Here is a 14938-nt window from a genome sequence, read left to right on the forward strand (position 1 = left end):
GATAGCACTAACAATGAAGCAGGTTGATGTTAAATATCTTGTGGGTACTGTCTGAGAAAAGTGAAACGACAGAGAACTAATAACTAATAAAAAAATAACAAAAATTACTGTCAGAAATAGACAACATACTTTCTCGTTGCCAGCCCGAAATAACACTGAACGGGTACAGAAAACCAAAAAGGAAAAACTTAATGCTTATAATAGTTTCCTATGGGGGATTACTCAGCCATCCAGAAAGAGGACTAAAGGGTGAAGAACAACATTTGTATGTATGTGAAAGATCATTTGTAACCTGCTATTTATGTTACAGTTCTGTTTGGCTCAATTTATAGATATTACAATGAGCTTCAAAAGATTATTGAAGTCCGAAAGCAGTCCTAGTGCTGCCTATCCTTGGGGTTTTGTCGCTCAGCATTTTTCAGCAGTTTTAATTCTGTATGACCCCTAATTCAAGGTCAATATAGAATGGAAAGGGAACCCCTACTTCTGTCCTCTGTTCGCTTTTGTCTTCAAGTTCACTGGCCGCAGCCATATCGGGGGATTTCCTCTAAAGAGCACATCTCGGAAAACCCAGCATCTCGGCCTGATGCATCATGCAACTCTTGTTTCTAAGAATACCTGAAACTGAAAATGGAGATGCACAGAACATTGTGAGGTGGGCGTTACTTCCCACAATTGATTGATGCCGTTGGTAGGCTATGTGTGGGCAGTATCAGTAGGGCGGTCAGAAAAGAGAAATAGTCTATCTGAAGCCACCACTTACAGACAAGATCTGCATTAACAGTAAAATCGTATTATGAAACCAACTCTACTGGAATAAGACTGAAATTGTGCCCATTAAATGTATTCAGTACAAAGTTACTGCATCCAAACATAACCTCTTGTTTGTAACATTCTTAAGTCAATTTGAAAATAATATATAATTAAATCGAAGCCAGTATTCACCTGTGTAAGGTTTTGTAAAATGCAGTTAATTAAACAAAATAATCATTCTATTTTTCCACCATAACTTGCTACTCCTAAAATATCCCATCTACATCTAATTTGTTTACTCGAACTTAACCTTTAATCATTCACTTGGACATTTTAATTGGAAAACAATATCTGATCTGATTCAACCCAGGCTTGTTATGCACATAAGTCCTATATTTGATTAATGATATAAATTGTCCAAAGGATATATGTAAATAGAGGTGAGCAGAAGTATTTTGAATTTTATTTTCTAGAGTGGCATGTGCATGTTGTGCTTAGACAACTACCTTGTTTCATATCATTATTTTCCTGAACAGATAGCATTGGTCACTGACAACAAAAACTGAAATTTCCTTCGCAAAATGTTCACAGGGTCAGGTAAGGGTATTGGGGATCAGATATCATGTAAGAAATGCAAGTCGGCAAACCATGCAGGATATTTTTTAAAAAAAATAGTGCATAGCAGAAGACATTGCTTATCCTCATATCAGACAGATTCCAGTTGAAATTTGATAGGGGGTGTGAGGCGCAGCTATAACTAGAAGTCTGCTTTCCTAGCCTTTGTACCCTCCATCTGATATTTCTCCCAGGACGGTAAATATTGGTGCAATTAATCTGGCCACATATTTTGGTAAGTATGTTTTTAGTCTTCTCATATCCGTAGAGGTTTCAGATGGTGCACTAGTACAGCCGACAGAAAGTGAACTTACACAGTCGGGGCAGAAGGCAAATAAGGTGAAACTAACAGAGCGGGCCCAACCTGGCGCCTTTAGGACCCGGGAGAGAGGCCTGTGACACGGCAGACAGGGGCTGGGAGGTGTAGTGAAGGAACAGCCAGAGAATCAGAGTCAATGAGAAGATTTTTTTTTTTTTTTTACACAGACTATTGGAGGACCTAGCAGCTTCATAAATCGCCCATCATAATGCCCCGGAGTCCCTGCTGAAACCTCGCTCCAGGTAAAGCCGTGCATTTTCCTCATGGTGTTGTTTGGCGGGGTGTGAACGCAGAAAGGTCCCGTTGTGGAGGCTGGGATGCGGCTCGGCGTCCCTCACCCAGGCTGCCCCGGCTGGGCCTAGATCCAGTGCAAAACTAGCAAAAATGAGAAAAAGATGCATTGCTTCCAATAACCGGACTTCATTTTCTTCTGCTCTCTTGTACGTGTCGAACTTGCTTTATTACTCCAACTTTGCGCTTCAGCTCGACTGTGGACGAGAATATAATTTTTGGAAGAAAAGAAAAAAAAAAAACACACATTTTTAATTGTTTTTTTCTAGTGTTGTACACTGTGGTGCTGCCTGTACCGAGCCGTCTAGGCCGAATATACACGGTGGTGTTCCGCTCTGATTTTGGCATGTTTTCTAATAAGCTTTAAAGGTACATCTGAGTTTCATATTGCACTTTACTGCTTTATTTTCACATTTGACTGATCAACTACTTAAAGCATCATCGCACAGCGGGTTAAATACAACTTCTCATCCTGCTACGGTTAGCTTGAATGCAAAAGTCGAGTCGGGGATATCGTGACATTTCACGTCTGTTCATACTCTTCAGACATGCAATATCGTAATAACATAGTTTGCTTTAAGTTCCTTCTTTGTTCTTTCTTTGCGGCCACGTACATAAACACATTACACCCGGGGAAGTCAAATGCCGTTATACTTTTTGGAAAGTAAATCGCTTTTTTGGTGAACTAGATCTTCGGTGTATGAATGGACTCGGAGAATCGTGTATTCCTTTAAAAAAACTTGTACAAATTAACAAATATGTACGCCTCGGAGGGCAAGGTCACTGCTGCAAACGCAAGTGTGTTTTAATGCATGCATCTGTAAAGGTGGAGATATGTCTGCAGCCGTCTGAGTGTAGGGTATTTTAAATAATGCATAGCGATAATTGAAACAACCTTTTCCCAATTGTCTTCCGATTTCCATTTCGCTGGTCCTGCAGGTTATGATTGTTAACATGTTTGATATTGTGTTTCTACAGATCACCATATATATATATATATATATATATATATATATATATATATGTATATCTGTGTGTGTGTGTGTGTATACATGCAAACCTCAACGTGACTTAAAGTATACATCTCTTTTACAAGTGAGCCCTGGCCTAAAAAGGCAGCATACACCAAGTTACACACAAATAAGAGACAACATACAACAGAGATCAATGTCTTGATGAAGAACTTAACATAACAGCTGATTTCCTAATGCAAAGTAGTTCAAAACCATGTATTCTCAACAGGCCACTGATCTGGGGTGTAAAATAATCAATCAGTATAAAATTGTCAGATTTCAAGTCCTTTTGCACAATGCAGAGCTCACAGCACTTTTCCTCAAACCAGTTTTTATATTAGGGACCTGTGATTAACTGCATCCTGATGGCAAATGAAATAAATACGGGGGCCAAGACAAGCTCCATCTCTCACAGAGTTATGAAACTGTTATTGGATTGAGCCATCAGATTAATTTTATTAATGTATTGACCGCACAAGGCTTGTTGTGACCAGCATTTAGCCAATGTCAACAAGAGGACTTCAAAATTCACACCTTTACGTTATCTAAATTGATAGTTTAACAAAAACAAAAAGACATGACACAAATTCTCACTACAAGTAGTGTTTTATTATTCAATGAACATTTGGAGTGTATTAATTCAAACTATAGAAACCAATATAACAGCCGGGTACAGTGAAGCTGCTCAGAAACTTGGTATATAATTGATTTATTTTTCTGTTGTTGTAATTGTAATGTGAAGTAGTAGTTATTTTTAACAAGGCTTTATTTTGGTTCTGCTTGAAAATAGCAACATAAATGGAATATCATGAGAACGTAATATATTTATATATAAATACATCCCTGTTTACCTTTATTTCTTTAATGCTTATAACAGCAGTACAATTAACAACCAAATGTTTTGTGGGAGTTACAAAAAGGTGTGGTAGTCATGTAATTATATTTGTCTAAGGGAGTCCATTTTACACGGTGTATATTTGTGTTTTTGGCACAATGTATTTGAATTAGTTTTTCTGATAAATTGCAACAATTATTATTTTAGTCTAGTTCCAGTTAATAGACAATCTCCGGGGAGTTGGAGTATTGTACCAGTAATCCATTGAATGGTGCCTTATATCTGAGGTATTTTAAATCCCCATTTTTTTTTTTACTGAACCTGAAAGACCCAAAAGTCACAATTATGTTAATTGTGGCTTCCTTTTTGTGTTGTGTGTATCTGCATCCCTTCAAAATTATTTCAGTTTCATTACAGTTTTTTCACTTTAGCAGAATTCACTTAGTGTTGCTGAGCCACCTTTTTCCCTCTATTTTCTTTGTTGTGAAATGTGCCAATATCACCCACAGTGATTTGTATTGCTTCCATTGCTAGTATCTTATGGTGCAACATTTTTAGTTCAGTTTCCCCCCACAATTTGGCAAGCTAAAAGCTGGTTTCACTCCACTCCTTCAGCCTGTGCCTCAAGGCCAATGAGTTCACTATTACCTCACAGACTGCCAGACTGGCCAAATCAGAAGAGACTGCTGTGCTGTTGAACTCTCGGATCATCCTGAGGATTGTCAGTTGGCCCTTGTTTGGGGCCTGCTAGTGTTGTAGATAAAATGTTGGTCACTTCCTTTCATTACAGTGCAAGAACTGCATTTTTGCCCAGGAACATTGATTGTAAATGTGTGCTTCCTTATTGGACTCTCCAAGATGCACCCTGTATATACTTTTTTTGGGTGGGAATCTCATTTATATGCACAAGATGTATGGATTAACAATAGGCTGTCAGAATAAACCCATGTAGAGCTTTCCCCGCCTAAGTATTTTATTGATTGTGGCTCTTTTTCTCAGGTATGTAAGGAAAATGTTTCAGTTAATCCAAAAGTGTCATGGAAGGCATCTCGTAACATAGCAGCCGCCTGGCAAAGAGGAATCTAACTTCTGAACGAAGGGAAAACTACAGTAAACATACTGGAAAATACATTTTGTTAAGTCAAACCTGCATGGTTTTAACAGGAGACAAACATATCGATTGCACTTTTTCATTGTTTGTAGTTGAAAGTATTCACACCCTACATTAATAATTTTGTCATTTTTATGTTTCTGCCAAACCATAGAAGTCAATCATGTTACTATGGGCCAGCCAACTGCAAACTTGGCTATGTTGACTCAGTGTTCATTCCCTGAGTAGATGCAGGCCTAATCGATAAATACATGTAGTTTATTTAACTAAAACATTCACCCAACAACAGCTGAAAATATAGCTTTTACCGTCCAGGGTGTAGGACCTCACTTACTGTACTTGCCTGTGTAAATTGTAAATTAGAAGTTGTAAAATGTATTGTATTATATTTTGAATTGCTATGTTTTATGTAAATGTAATTTTTAATGATTGATGCCTTTATTGAACTGTATTTCTACACTTTGTTTTGCACTTATGTTGTAAGTTGCCCTGGATAAGGCCATCTGCCAAGAAATAAAAATAATAATAATAATAATATGCTTTGTAATAAAAAGGCCTTTATTTACATTTTGAAACTTAACCATCAACATAAGGAATATTAGCCGGAAGCCAACTGCAGTGTAAAAAGGGGATTTTTTTTTTTAACACATTAAATATAGAGAACTCCCTTCAGACTGAACTGTAGTTTAATTCCACAGAAACCTTCTGTTATTAGTTTTTTACTTTTTTATTTGTAAAACAAACATATACAGTATTCCAATCATGGGCCTGTCAAGGTCAACTGCAAGTCCCTGTCTGTTACCTAATTATGTATATTTCCCTGTCTACATATAGTGTGTCAGGATTCTTCTTTGGAATTAATATTGCACAGATTAGCTGATTGTGTACAGCAGATTCATGTAACATTAGTTGGACAAGCAAAGTCTTATCATACAATCAGCTATGAAGATCATCGTGCTATCCCCATCCATTCTGATCATATGATCGTTCTCCCTTCACAACACTGTATCAGCAATGCAGTAGCTTTAAGGAACAGTTATTGCTGATGTATTTCTTAGGGGTGGGCGCTATAGCCCACAAATATTGTGGTATTCTAGATGTAACTGACGATATATGGGGTCACGATGTATTGAAATTTGATGTGTGGCATCAGGTTTCAAACAGCGTTTATAAATTATGGTTCTTGGCTCTGTGTCTGTTGTTTTGAATGAACTGAGGTGGGGAGAGAAGCGAAATCTGTTGGAACATTTAATATAGGCTTAATAGCTTTTGTTTGTTCAAATTAACACGTCTTTATATATCTATATATATATTTTAGATGCTTTTAAACTGGGTGCAAATGGTAATGGTGCAATAATATTTTATGTATTTTTTATTAATAAAGGGGTAAACTATAATATCGCATACATAGTACATCTACCGTCCAAATAATAAAATAGGTCATGGAATGGGGTAATATGAAAGTCAGCAGAAGTGCTCTGTTTGGGGTTTTTCTATCTGATCACACAATTTTCTTGGGCAGAATTTGAAAACAGGTTATGGGAGGAAGCCATGTAGTCTGCAAACTTTTCCTGCCTTATTCGGCTGAAGAAGTGGCATATAGTTTAAAGGTCATTGTGGTTGAGCTGTCATTGATGCCTGCTGTAAAACCCGTTTGCCAACTGATCACTGAAGTATACTATGGTGCTATAATAAAGGGACACTAGAAGCCCAGTTCCAAATAACTGTATCTGATATATGGATTAATTAAAAACCTTCAGAAACACAAAACATTTGAATATGAACAAATTTATTTTTTTATGAATATTGGACATTATATTAAACTCATTAACCTGCAGTGAAAGCTGTCATTTAAAAGCTGCTACATTGTTCCTTCTTTATAATAAAATTTGGAGTTCTTGCTTTACTGTCTAAAAACATTTGATCACTTATACTCTTGATCTTCAATAGATGAAGTGCTTATCCTCCTTTGAGAAGAATACAATCTGGACACGTGTGTGTGTCGTGTGTGTGGAAAGATGTATGCTTGGAATAACAAGAAGAGATGGAAAAATAAATGAATGGATCCGAGAACAAACCAAAATAGCTTACGTGACATCACTGAAAATCACCGAGTGAAAATGTTAAAATGGCAGTGGGCTGGACACATTGCAAGAAAAACAGATGGACAAAGGAAGCTATTGAATGGATCCCAAGAGATCAGAAAAGACCTAGAAGATGGGAAGATGAAATCATACACTTTGCAGGCGTGAAAAGAGACACTGTAGATCGAAGTAAGTGGAAACATCTTTGGGAGACCTTCATCAAGCAGTGGATCAATTATAGGCTGATGGTGATATGATATATATATGTATGCATTACATTTTAATGAGTGAACACCATTTCCCTGCAACATCAGGTGACTGCATGGTGTATGACGTGATCAGGAGGTAAGCACTGTGCTTGTCTGCAGGGACAAGTGTCTTTTTTTCTGTGCTGCTGTTACAGATGTGGACTGAAACAGCTGCGATCTCTCTCACAATTAATAGCTGTCTCTGGAGCTTCATTAGGAAAGTGAGTCAACTTGAAAGATGTTTAACCTAAGGTAGCCGGGTCAAAAAATAAACAGAAAAAGGACAGGAAAAAAAACGTATTAATAACAAACAAAGCCACAAAACAACCCCTTAACTCATGCTTGCTTCCAAAAAAATGTGGTCTCTTATTCAAGGTGGTCCGGTCTAAGCTGAGGGGATGGTGGTTGCTAGGTTACGGAACTTTAAAACAAACAACAGACTAAAAGCTGTAATTCAGAACAGCGCTTAACCAAGACTCCCTGTACAGAGAGGTTTGAATTCACAGGATGGACCTGGAAATTAGTTTATATTTGATTGTTAATGTGATCAGCTTTGTACTTTTTCAGTGATTGTTCTTTGTGTCAACTCCAACATAAATAGTACAAAAGCTATTGTGTACAGTAGCCTGCTGTGTCAATGGAGTTACTCTCATCTCTCTCTTTCTGTTTTGTTTCTTTGCGATCTGCAATAAGGTCTTTGACAGTCCAAAACTGAAAACAGACTTACACATAAAATAAGAGTAAGAAATTAAATTTGTCGCATCTCATCTTCTCAGCTGACTGTTCCAGCTTCTCCTTTGTCTCTGTACTGGTGCAAATGGTTTCTCAAATTGAGGAGGCCACATTCACCTTGAGACAATGAGAAAAGTTAAGCTCTATTCAACTCTTAGCTTAGACTAGTGGACTAATTTCAAGGTACCTGACAAAATGTTTTGACTTCACTAACCAAATTGCTGGGATGTGTGAAACCCCTTCATCAGTGTAAGAATGGTAAATTTCCATTATTAAAGCTTTTGACGAAACAAGGCGAGAGTTTTTCTTCTCTTGCCATCTCTTCTAATACACAACTGAGCACGTCGTTGTACACAGATGTTCCCGTTACAGAAAAAGCATCCCAGTGTGCCTCGATTGCACCAGAAGTCACACAGAAGGGACGCCACCTCAGGAGTGGAAACTGGGAGTCAGTCTGCGCCAGCAAACCACAGCTGGACTCGCCTTAAAGGGGAATGACGCCGAAAAAGTTAGCTTTATCCTATGTTACTAGAGAACTTCAGTCCTGAGAGAAGAACCGAGGGTGTTCAAGTTAACTTCTGTCATGAATCACGTTATTTACACAATGTAAATGACACAGCATTTTTTTTTTTTTTTATTTCTGGGCATTGCAGGTGAAGATGTTTAGTGGTGGAAAATCCTCTGGCACAATTTTTTTTTTTTTTTAGAAAAATGTGAATGAACGAAAGAGTGTCAGGTTCTTTCTAGTTCCTGTGAGTCACAGCCATCTCTCTGCCTATTTGACCTTGTGTGAGGAGGGTTATTGAAATGCCTGGCGAGCGTTGGCTGGCACCCAAATGTTCCACAGCACCCTTACACAACAGCAACAAGTAGGGTGATCACAGCAACGGCAGCACTGACTGCTTCCTCTGCCACAAATCCAATGCGTTGATGCACATTGTGCTGGCCTGTGTGTGGTATACAGCCAGAGCCAACAGGTATATTTAATCCAGCCATCTTGATCTTGCTTTGATTTGGATAGGTGACTACAAGGGTAGCGTGCCATGCTGGGCCTTCATATTTTGAATTGCTGAGTCAGCCTGAGTCGAGGGAACATGTTGTTCTACAGGAGTGCCGTGATGGAGCAGCCAATACCATTCACATCGGCCTACAGACAGACGTATAGAGCCAGCCACGGGGGGCCTCTATTTTTCATCTTCAGAGGCCTGCTTTTCTGTATGCAGTCCTTTTTAAGGTCCCAGTTCACTTGTAGTCCAGACACGTTGCGTAGGCTTACATGTATTTTTCTGTGCAGTACAGTATGTCAGAAAATAAGCTCAGTATCCCACTTTCAAGTGTGGATCAATTAAAAGCTTTACTGGCATGAGCAATTTCTGTGGGATTTATGCCACCTGATTCCACTACGAAGTGCCGAGATGAGGAGAAACTGGCGCAGGCAATGTACTTTGAAGAGCATTTATTTGAAAAAGACTTGGTTCTTCCATTAAAAAAAAAAAAAAAAAATTCTGTCTTTTATCAAAGCTGCTCAATGGTACCCTTTTTAAATTGAGTGTAAAGATAATAAGGCCAGCCATGGGACCTCATTTGTTTAACCTCCCTCAATGAGTAGCTAATTGCAAGTATTGGTTGATGCACAGTCATATGAGACATTTCTCAGAGAAAAGTTATCTGTAAGCTTTGGCTCTTCCGGAGGTAATACGACAAATCCTTTCAACCACCTGAAAAGGAAGCATCCGAAGGAACATGCCAAGAGTGTTTCACTGAGGTCGGTACAACCCCACTCATCTGTATCTCACGAGGTCCCGAAACATAAACGGTTATCACTGACACATTAGAGTAGTCGAAAGAATATGACAAAAGTAGCAAACAATGGATAGAGGTGACGGAGGTGGTCACATTCTACTTATATAATTTATATCATATTATCTATTGGCTGCTGATTGCCACTTGAAGTTGTAACAATGTTTATTTTTCAGAATTTGAAAAGTGCACACCTTTGTGTTTATATTTATTACTGCAATTTCTGAGTACTTTAAGATCTTGTCTTGTTTAATGTTTATCTATTGACTGCTGATTACAACTTGAATGTTTAAAATAAAGTTAAACTCATTTAATGACCATTTTGACAACAGATTCTTTAATTCAATGTTGTGTTTTAAATTGTACAAATAGATAAATCCATAGGCTTGTTCCAGTCTGGATATTCTCTATAGTACATCTCAAAATTGGGAAGATCGTGATTCAGATCGTGGATCGTGATTATGTGGTATAAGATCGTGATATGATTTTTTAAATTGGATTATGTTGTGTAAGGGTGGCCACATTTTGCCACCTAGATCCATATTCTAGCCTTGTTCAGAGCTGTACTTTAGGGCTGCCTGCCACACCAAATTAAAGCTGGACATTCCCAGGGTGGCTTTTCAAAGCATTTTGGTTGGGGCTGAATTTGTCTCCCCATTTTACACAGTTGAAGTATGAACTGTAAGCATTTGCAAGGACAACACGAGTATGGAATAAAGCAATTTAATATATTTTGAACAAGTTTAAACAAGACAGAAAAATGTGGTGAGTCAGCTGCTGTTTTATTTTAAAAATGTAACGTGTAGTGAATTTTGCAAATGTGGTTCCAATGGTTTCTCAAATTGCAGGACACCGTTACTTGTGTGTCGTTAAATTTTCTAGGTGTATTGGTGCAGTAATGAAAAAACAAGGGACATCAATAGGTCAGTGAATGTGAATGATTTCCTGTGAAGCAAATGCACTCACACTGCTTCTTGATTACTGCAGAAAACCAGGTGCCTCAACCCTTTCTAATTAGAAATGGTGAGTTAGCAACTCGAATTTTAAACCATTCACGTTGTTGGTCAGTACAAAGTCATTAGAAACTAAGAACAGTCGCCAATGACAAAATGTACCCCTGTGAGCTTTCGGTCTCAAGGAAGGCAAAGTGTTTGTTTGTTTATTTGTTTGTTTGTTATTCTCTTATTTTCATTTTCCATCCCAGAACAAGTGAGGGCAAGTTAGGAGCAGAGAGAAGCTGCACTGTGCTTGACCACAATATGACAATTAAACACAAACACTAAAAAGATAAAACTTAAGAGCATTTCACTAGTAAGTCATGAGTCTCACAAGTAGCTCTCGCATTTTGATGCCTTTCTTATTCGTTGTTTAATCTGTTCCTACCACAGATTTAATATTGAAATCTTGAAATATTATAGAGGTATAACAGTCATATATGAACAAATATTGCATAATGATGGCCAAACACATTTCACCTGCTAAAGGCATTTCAGTGTGTAATGTTTTTTTAATCATACGTTTTCAGATTGATCATAGATGGGATATTTCATATACTAATGAACATGTGTTATGTGTTGTACATGGAACTCTCTGCAGAATGTACTCTGTAATTTGTGTAGTGCTACTGCTGCAGTCTTTGTATTAGATAATACACAGCATTTGGAGCAGTGCATGAACTCTGCAGCATTTTATCTGTGGTGTGAAACTGCATTTTTTTTTTCTAGCAAAGATAATAGTTTTGGCACCCATTCCTGATACAGCAAAGCTTCATCAGTTCTGTTTACTAGGGGTACTAGGTCAAAATATGTCTGAATTTTATCTCAACAAAATTGTGTTTTACAGTGATTGAGAGCCTATACAATTCAAATTGATTTGCACTTCCTTTAAATGACTGTTCCCTTACAAGATGTATAGAAGGAATTGTCCCTCAACTGTTAAATTACAGTATTCACAGCAAAGCATTTCTGAATCTAAGTGGTATGCATTTACATTTAAAATCGGTTTGAAAGTGTCCTTGCAGTGAACGTTGTTTCTATTTGCATTTGATTTAATTTTAAATTGGATAGTTTGCTGGATATTGAATACAGTTCTCTGCAATTTTAGAACTAGCTTCAGTGTGATTTATCACTGCCTATCAATAGTCTAGTACAATTCAGTGTTTCCTGTTTATGACATAGCTTGTCGGTAATCAGCAAAGAGATTATTTGAACTATCAACAATATCACGTTGTGATAATGGACTGGGCTAAAGGTCTCTTAATCATTACCATGTTTTTCTTGCATTAACTTGGTTCAGTAATATTTTCACTAACATCAAATGACAAAAGTAGCAGTAGTTTAATGACTTGTTTTATTTTACACAAAGATAAGAAGAGTTTCTCATTATGCTGAGCCTTGATAGAAGAACTCCAGGGGTAGGGAGAAACTTTGCCATTGGCAGGCATTGTGCTGTGTGAATGGGTAATTCAGGTGGAGCTTTTCCAACACACATTTAATGAGGGCAACATTCAACACCAACAGAAACAAAGAAACAGCAGCACCTGCCAATAATGGGCACTGTTCTCTTTCCACACATTAACCCTTTGCTGATGCTTTGTTTCTATAATAAAGACTTAAGAACTAAAATTGATTAGTTGGTGCATTTTGGATTCTAGAGAATGCTTAACAATTTAAATCCCATTTGCCATTGTCAACGGTCAATTAAACCAATCCTGTTTTCAACCCAGACAATTGACACTGACCACAGCTGTTTTTCTACAGTTAGGCCAGAGGTTGTGTTCCTTCATTGTTATGGAGTTACTTGGGTTTTAATATTTGGAGGGGTGAACGAAAATGTTTTACTTGCAACTAGGGTTAATTTTTGTTTCTTCTCCATTTGAATCCATAGGTTATCTGAAAAAAGAAAGTGCTGTCTTTTGTTTTTCTGCCTGGTTGAACGAAGAATAGGTTCCCATCAGAGAGGTGTAGTTCAGTGGCCTTTGCTCTCTCTCATCCCCTGTGGACCAATATGAGTGAAGTTGTGATTGTGAAGGAGGGATGGCTTCATAAACGAGGTAAGTGATAACATCCCCCATTTGATTAACTTATATTTGTTTCTACATTTTATATATATATACAGGTATGAGTGAAAATCTTGTAATTTGTTAGGTTGTTTGCATAGCAATCATGCTTGGAATTGGAAAGTAGAAATGGTAGTTTTACTCATGAAAGAAAGGGTCTTTGCCCTTAAGCATTAAATCAAAGTGTATTTTTCTTTTAAAAAATGAACTGTGACCTTATTGAGAACTAACTAATAATTAATTCAGAAGTTAAAAACATCCTGTACATTTAATTAATATGTGAAGAGCCTTTTTTATGATGTGCAGTATACAGTCATAAAACAAAATGTGCTGGACATTTACAGCAATTCTGTGAAGTGCTTCATTCTTTCATACCATAATATGTGCTAAGTCTTCCCAGCAACGATCTTCATTTTGCATCTGTGAATGTGTACTTTACTGTAGAGAGGTTAGAATTAAGCTTTTAGCTCTTGACTTAACCTGTGAAAGACTTAGAAGGCAGTGGTGCAGAGTGACACAGGGACTTTAAAGACAATGTAGGTTTATTTTCTGTATGCATCTGTGTCTTTTTTCAGCTCCTTTACCTGTTTCTGTCACCAACATTTAAAGGCTAGATGTTCTATGCCATGCCATATTTCCTTGAGCTGTGGAGAATCAAATTCGGCTGGCTCAGTATTTGGTAATAATGAGATTACATCTTTAATTGATAACAATAGGAAAGTATTGCCTTCTAGCAGGACACCGGGTGGAAGTCAGTTATACAATGGTAGCAGTGGGTGGAGGTTTGGTCCTATTGGCCTACTATTTCATGTGTGCTAGCGAATGCTAAAAATGTCAGGCATTTGTCATGTTGGAAGCCTGTGATTTATTAATTAAGAGTGACAATATTCACTTCCTTCAGTGTGGGAAGGGGAAAACATCTTCTATTTTGAGCCCATACGGTGTTGTTATTCTCACTAGTCCCATATCAAGGTGAGTTGTGGTGTTTGATCTGTGCTGTGCCGTTTGGAGTTGTTTTTCAAGAGCTGAACTAACAGCAGACAAGGTGTTTCCCAGGTGTGTGGGTCTCATGATTGTTTTAACTCACTCTAGCTTCACCCTTTACCCATAAGAAAGTTATTAAACAAAAATAGCACCACAACACTACAATGTCACACTCTGTTGTGCGGCATGTTTTACAGCTTGAGGACAGCAGTGTCATTTGCCAGTTTTACAGCCTTTTATTTTTACGGCATAGTCACAGAATAGTGTTTTATTTCTTTCAGTACTGGATGTGTATTTTTTAAATATATTAGTGGTTGATGCCATTATGACAGCTTAACAATTATGAAATCGCACTTTATTATAAGGAAAAACCATACAAACCGACTTCTCTTTTTCAGACATCACCTTGTTAACATGTATCGATCAAATACCTGTGTCATGCAGGGTATTCTACTGTTTCCCCCACTGAATTTCAAACCTGTACGCTGTTGCTGCTGTGTTAGGCATTAAACATAGCGGTGTACAAACCTTGGGCTGAACCTGAATTACTTCAGTCCTGCTTCTAAATCCTTTGAGATTCCTTGGCTTGATAAGTCCCTATATGAGTCTGAGATTTTTTGGAAAAATAGACTGGGTTCTCCAGATAAAATGTGATGGAGTGCCTGCAGGAGATGTGATGTCATGGAAGAAGTTAATGATAACAGGAGTTATGTCTGGTAAAAAGATGGGAGGGAAAGAATTCTTAATTGCTTGAGAGGGGGTACAATTGAAAACATGAGCACATAAGTCTCTCCATGAATTACTTGCCATTCGAGCCTTTTCGCTTATCTGGTTGGTACTGGAATAATGATCCAAGAAGCCATTAGAAATCTCCATGAAAACTAGCATGAGCATCTTGATTGGTTACTTGTTTGAGGCTCTCAAATCTCTGTAGTCTTCTGCTAGTCAGAGTTAAAAACAACCATGACGGGAAGTCTGTCTGGAACTTGAAACGCTCCTTCTCGAAAGCTTGCCATTTTCAGACAAGGTAACCTCTCAGTGTGCATTTGAAATGAACGAGGACGAATCGCCAGGCTCCCTTTTTTTGCATTGCTG

At 37.8% G+C, this 14938-nt stretch overlaps 1 protein-coding gene across 1 annotated transcript in view; it reads left to right on the plus strand.

Annotated features, from left to right (window-relative positions):
• The first annotated feature begins 1780 nt into the window (after positions 1–1780).
• Positions 1781–14938, plus strand: part of akt1 (v-akt murine thymoma viral oncogene homolog 1) — a 49669-nt gene continuing 36511 nt past the window's right edge. The window contains exons 1-2 of the mRNA XM_066694273.1: positions 1781–1929; positions 12688–12853. Coding sequence (XP_066550370.1) covers positions 12808–12853 — 46 coding nt within the window. The 5' untranslated portion in view covers positions 1781–1929; positions 12688–12807. The remainder of the gene's footprint in view (positions 1930–12687; positions 12854–14938) is intronic.

This window comes from Amia ocellicauda, chromosome 21 (genome assembly GCF_036373705.1).
Source record: "Amia ocellicauda isolate fAmiCal2 chromosome 21, fAmiCal2.hap1, whole genome shotgun sequence".
NCBI lineage: Eukaryota > Metazoa > Chordata > Actinopteri > Amiiformes > Amiidae > Amia > Amia ocellicauda.